At 43.7% G+C, this 6,198-nt stretch overlaps 3 protein-coding genes across 3 annotated transcripts in view; all 3 read left to right on the forward strand.

Annotated features, from left to right (window-relative positions):
• The window catches only part of slc22a15 (solute carrier family 22 member 15), a 12,116-nt gene extending 9,618 nt beyond the window's left edge, over positions 1–2,498 (forward strand). Inside the window, 2 exon segments of the mRNA XM_023404164.2 lie at positions 67–225; positions 386–2,498. Of these exon segments, the coding sequence (XP_023259932.1) occupies positions 67–225; positions 386–430 (204 nt within the window). The 3' untranslated portion in view covers positions 431–2,498.
• LOC111653558 (uncharacterized) overlaps positions 1–4,258 on the forward strand; it is a 16,219-nt gene extending 11,961 nt beyond the window's left edge. Inside the window, exon 2 of the mRNA XM_023404163.2 lies at positions 3,206–4,258. Coding sequence (XP_023259931.2) covers positions 3,206–3,783 — 578 coding nt within the window. The 3' untranslated portion in view covers positions 3,784–4,258. The remainder of the gene's footprint in view (positions 1–3,205) is intronic.
• A 415-nt stretch (positions 4,259–4,673) lies between these two features.
• LOC111653556 (CD48 antigen-like) lies at positions 4,674–6,122 on the forward strand. Its single transcript, XM_023404161.2, has one exon. It carries the CDS (start codon positions 4,994–4,996, stop codon positions 5,762–5,764), a length of 771 nt encoding a protein of 256 aa, XP_023259929.1. The 5' UTR covers positions 4,674–4,993; the 3' UTR covers positions 5,765–6,122.
• Positions 6,123–6,198: the final 76 nt, after the last annotated feature.

Genomic DNA, 6,198 nt, shown 5'->3' on the forward strand with positions numbered 1-6,198 from the left:
TGTGTGTGTCTGTCTGTGTGTGTGTGTGTCTGTGTGTGTGTGTGTGTGTGTGTGTGTGTGTTACAGCGGGCTCTCCACAGCTCCATGCCCTTCACTGTGTTCTGTCTGAGCGGACTGTCCGCCGGCTGCCTCGGTCTCCTGCTGCCCGAGACCCTCAACGGACCTGCAGCAGAAACTCTGGAGGAGCTGAGCAGCCCGACCCGCGGCCGAGTGCTGGAGAGCAAGGTGACGCCAAGAACACACACACACACACACACACACAAACACAAACTTTTATTATCTTCATTAAGGACGCGACCTGATCTTGAAATCACAGTAAAGAGCGTCTTCATCAGCAGCCGTGGTTTCTTTTGTTCAACACGTCTTCTCGTCTTTGTGACCACAGGCTCTTCTCTACGAAGACGACAAATGGAAACCGAACCACAAGTGAAGCCGGCGGCCTCGTCTTCATCACCGGAGCGGCTCAGAGCAGCGGCGTAGACGCACCTCGTTCCTCGTGGACCTGCCGCCTCAAAACGGCGAACTGTCCCTTTTTAATTAACACGAAGGACCGATCACCAGCTTCGCTTCTTACGTCCGTGAATTGTGACGTTTCAAAAATGATGGCGGGGAGCCGCTGATGCTGACCTTCAGGAAGAGGGTTCGAAGGTTCGACGGTTCCTCCTGTATCTGATTTTACAGAAAAACCAAATAATCAATCCTCTGCCTTTTAATTAATATTCCTGGATTTCATCGTGGTGTTTGTGCCTTAATGGGTGGCGGGCAGCCGGGACAGATGTGAGACTTACGTGACCTTCAGGAGACGCTGGTAGTTGTGTGTGAAAAACACCAGCAACAAATCAAAGTATAGCCATGGGAACAATCATCATCAGCAGGACTTAATGGAAGATGGGAAGTTACAATCTTAATCACCATGTTGAGGTCAGATTTAAAGGATTTATATGTTTCTAAAAGTTCCTGCTACACGTTAAGACCTGTGACACCGAATCTAGACGCCATACGCCTTAACCTGCTGATCCAGCAGGACGCCTGCCGTTGTCTTTGCTGTGGTGGACGGTTGAGGAACTGTATGTAAAGCTGTGGTTTGTGCGTTGCAGGTAGAAAAGGCAGATGGTTTGATCAGGACGTGTAGAAAAGGTCGGGTGGGTGAAAACATTTCTGATGACCTCACGGGTCTTTAGTCGCAGTGCTTGTGCAGCAGGAAGGTACGGTCGCGTCGGTGGGAGCTCGTAGAGTTCACCTCCGTTCACCTTTTGATTGGTGGACTCTCACTGATAACCAACAGAACCAGTGATCCACCGCACCTTAAAATGGAGAACTCATTATTTTAGACCACAAACCGCCGCATCAGATTTTTCACTTTGTGATCGACATGACGATCACAACCTTTTCTGGGGCCGAGAGCCGGACAGTTAGACGGAAATCTAACGAGCTAATCAGCTAAGAGATGCAGTCTTTTGAGGAAGCTGAGTTGTCAGTTTCATGGCGTCTTTAATGCAGAGACAGTGACATGTGACAGGACAGCGCAGGAAAAGCTCATGAAGAAAGTCAACAGTTGGGTAGAAAAGGGCAGGAACGACTTCAAACTTCAACTCCTCACCTGTTGAGTGTTGGAGCTGACGCCGGTATTAGTTGCTGGAAATTCTTCAGCACGAACGAAATGACGGTGACATGGACTCAATGTGGTATCAAGAGGGTGCAGCTCAGTTGTTGTTGTTATCAGGGGTGATATCAACCCGAACAGAACACAGAGATAACGTGTTTCTCCACCAGGCTGATATTGTCGGTTTCCAGCTGATTAGAGAAGCTGGTGACAACGGGACCAACTTGTGCTTATTTATCTTCTCTGATATCAAGGTCTTTGAGTGTTTGTTTGTGTGTGTGGTGGCCACTGCGGTATGATTGAAACTGTATCTGTCAGTAAATTAAAAGACTCGGACACAAAAAAGAAGAAGAAGAAGAAGTTTCGCAAGAGGTTCTGGTAACTGCAGGAGGAAGGTGGAGTCTGTAAAAATAAACCAAGCGTTTCGTGGTAGCGGTTGCACATATCTATTATTATCGTTGATGTGAGAAACAAAGTCGTCGTCAGGTTCATGAAAAGATACAAGGACACGTCAGTTTACACGTTAATAAATAACCATGTGTCAACAGAAATAGTAATCATGAATCAATAATCAATCAAACCGTCACTGAGAGACGAGGCTTGAACTGAAGGATTTAAATGAGGTTGACGACAGATGGAAACACTTCTGTGCCTTTAACACTGATGAAGCTGATTCACTTTGGATGTGGATTAAAATGAAAAAATCTTATTTGATATTATTGGTGTAAACTTTGGCTAAGATGTTTTATATGCAGTCATTTTGTATTGTGTTTACAATCGCACTATTATGTAGATGTACTGTACTGTATTATAATGATATCTAAGTGTGGTTCCTTTAAACTGTAATATGATCTATTTATGCTGAAGGAAGTAAACGGTTGAGAACTTTCTTGTATCTTAACGTCGTCTCGTTTTGTTCACCGTGACGCTGAATATCTGCTGTTCATCACGACGCGTCATTTAAAGGTTGTTTAAATTTAAAGGTGTGTCGCACTTGACCAGCAGCATCTCAGACCAAAACAGATGCCACGCCTCCGACCTCCGTTCGGCCACAACAATCTCAGCCTCGGATTTATCCGCTGGAGCCGTCCAGCACCAGTGACACTGATGGAGCCTGTAAACACTCTCACTTCTCACTTCTCTCTCAATTTTGAGAAATATTGCTAAAAAAAAAAAGCCTTTTGAGAGTTTTTTTTTTTTTTGTTGTTGTTTTAATTTACATGTTTCGATTATTCGTTTTTAATTTCACAATTGGCATTAAGCAGGTTAATGGAAATGCACCCAGGGATGAAAACCAACTTCATGTTTTTACTGACCGTAAACCCAAATCAAAATAACCCGCCCACCGCCACTCCTTCCTCTTTAACACTTTCAGTTACTCACTTCTGTCTTGACGAGGGACAAAGAATTTCTCAATGACGAAAAGAGGAAGAACATTTGAGGAAGTGTCAAGATATCAACATGTTATGAGGAATTTAAAACCTTTTAATTCTGGCTGCTGTGTTGTTCTGTCAGTCCTGCACTGATCCGTGGACATGGAGAGAAAGCTGTGTTTCCCGCTCTTCGCAGTTCTGCTGTTTGTGATGCTGAACTCTGCTCAAGCCCAAACTATAGAGTCATACTCGGAGGTCGGCGGTACCCTGATCCTGACGCCGCCGTTCTCTGGGGCTATAACCAGCATCCTGTGGAAACATGACGGTAACCTGGTGGTTGAGTTGGTGGGAAATGAGGTGGATTACTACGGCAAATTTAGGGGCATGGCAACCCTGGACACAACCACTGGACGTTTGGAAATTAAAAACATGAATAAAATTTACGCGGGATGGTACACGGTGGAGATCAACAACCAGGTCCAGAGTCAGGAATACAATGTTGAACTAATCAAGAAAGTGCCAAAGCCTGAGGTGGCGTTCAAACCACTGGCATGTTCCCCTGCCTTGCTCAACTGCACCATGACCTGTGATGGAGACACCTCAGAGGCTGGACCTGTCACCTACAGCTGGAGGGAGGGAGACGGAGATTGGATACCGGGGGAAAAGGACAGGGACATCAAGAATGATGAAGAGACTAAAAAGGTTAAAACCTTCTCCTGCCAGATGAAGAACCCAGTCAGTGAGGAAGAAAGTGAACCCCAAGATAATCCATTCTTCCAACTGATCCCGGAGAGCTCAGCAGGTTGAACCTCCAACCTGGCCTGAAGTTTTACACCTTGTCTGAAAGATGTTGGTGATGATGACACTCTTTGGGACTAGTGGAAACTGATCTGTCCTCGTCAAGATGGAAATGGTAAAATCTGAAAACAAACTAATTTGCAGCTAAAATTCATCGCCTTACTAACTCGTTTGATATTTGATATATGATGCATATGCAGCTGACACCATGTATGGAGTGTTTAGAAGCTGTAATTAATGGATTGATTATGGGTAATAAATCATTGATCAATGTTTTATAGATAAGTTATGAGCCACGTACAGGTTACAAACCCCTTGTTTTAACATCTCGCAGATGCAACAAAAAGATTCGGTCAGCTGTAGGGTCGTCTTTTTCTTGCTCTGTATTTTTTCTGTTATTTTTGTCGTCTATCCATTTAACATGTTACAGCTTATTCATCATCAGCATTTCACTGCATACTGAATTAAAAAAACTACAAAAAGATCGTGTGTCTCTGTGGTTGTTTCCTGTTTTGTCGTCAGTTTGCGTCTCTTTGAAATCAGTTTATTAACAGTGACTTTAAACAGGCGCTATAGTCCAGGGGCTCCAGGGCCTTTTCAATAGAAATTACATATTTATTTCCTTTATTTCACACACAAATCAGAAATAAAGAATAAAATACAAGTACACAAACATAATGGTAGTAATGGGACACCACAATAACCTTTAAAAGCTTGTGTGTAGGGGCCCAGTCATAAAATACATAATACCTCAAAACCCCAAAAGGAATAACTAAATGGTCCCCAACATCTGTCCAATCAGTCCGTATATCAGTTTAATATGCAGATTACACAATCAGCAATAAATGGTGGATAAAAATAACAGCAAAAACTAATAATAATAGTGTCTCAGTAGAGTCAGCAGTTCTTCAGACTCCAGCCTCCAGGGAACACTAATTTAAACATATTGTAGTAGCTAGGCTGTTGCTGTGGCTAATGCTGTATATAAACTGTAGTTAACAGTTGGATACAGAAGATTTTTAGTGGTACAAAGACAGTGTTGCTGTCTCACACGGTTAAACTGAGAGGACTCAGTAAATAATGTCACAGGAAGGAAATGCTGCTCCATGAAAACCACATTCACCTCAGACCAAAAGAAGAACACGGAGGAGCTGTGACCTGGGTGTTTCCTGCTGATATCAAAGTCGATAATCTGTCACTTCTGCACTGATCTGTGGACATGGAGAGAAAGGTGTGTTTTCTGCTCTTCGCAGTTCTGCTGTTTGCGGTGCTGAACTCTGCTCAAGCCCAAAATATACCGTCATACTCGGAGGTCGGCGGTACGTTGAGCCTGAAGCCGCCGTTCTCTGGAGCTATAACCAGCATCCTGTGGAAACATGACACCGACCTGGTGGTTGAGTTGGTGGGAAATCAGGTGGATTACTACGGCAAATTTAGGGGCATGGCAACCCTGGACAGAACCACTGGACGTTTGGAAATTAAAAACATGAATAAAACTTACGTGGGGTTGTACACGGTGGAGATCAACAACCAGGTCCACAGTCAGGATTACAGTGTTGAACTAATCAAGAAAGTGCCAAAGCCTGAGGTGGCGCTCAAACCACCGACATGTTCCCCTGCCTTGCTCAACTGCACCCTGACCTGTGATGGAGTCACCTCAGAGGCTGGACCTGTCACCTACAGCTGGAGGGAGGGAGACGGAGAGTGGATACCGGGGGGAAAGAACAAGAGCATCAAGAGAGAAGAGACTAAAAAGGTTAAAACCTTCTCCTGCCAGATGAAGAACCCACTCGGTGTGGAAGAAAGTGAATCCCACCTGAATCCATTCTTCTCAGTTGAACCTCCAACCTGGCCTAAAGTTTTGCACCTTGTCTTAAAGATCTTGGTGATGATGACACTCTTTGGGACTAGTGGATACTTAGCGTGGCGAGAACGAGAGACTGTCAGGAAACTGATCTGTCCACGTCAAGATGGAAATGGTAAAATCTGAAAACAAACTAATTTGCAGCTAAAATTCATCGTCTTACTAACTCGTCTGATATTTGATATATGATGCATATGCAGCTGACAGCATGTATGAAGTGTTTAGAAGCTGTAATTAATGGATTGATTATGGGTAATAAATCATTGATCAATGTTTTATAGATCAGTTATGAGCCACGTACAGGTTACAAACCCCTTGTTTTAACATCTCGCAGATGCAACAAAAAGATTCGGTCTGCTGTAGGGTCGTCTTTTTCTTGCTCTGTATTTTTTCTGTTATTTTTGTCGTCTATCTATTTAACATGTTACAGCTTATTGATCATCAGCATTTCACTGCATACTGATTAAAAAAAACTACAAAAAGATCATGTGTCTCTGTGGTTGTTTCCTGTTTTGTCGTCAGTTTGCGTCTCTTTGAAATCAGTTTATTAACAGTGACTT

This window comes from Seriola lalandi, unplaced genomic scaffold (assembly GCF_002814215.2).
Source record: "Seriola lalandi dorsalis isolate HSWRI2012SDOR001 ecotype SW California unplaced genomic scaffold, Sedor1 jcf7180002054225, whole genome shotgun sequence".
Classification (NCBI taxonomy): domain Eukaryota; kingdom Metazoa; phylum Chordata; class Actinopteri; order Carangiformes; family Carangidae; genus Seriola; species Seriola lalandi.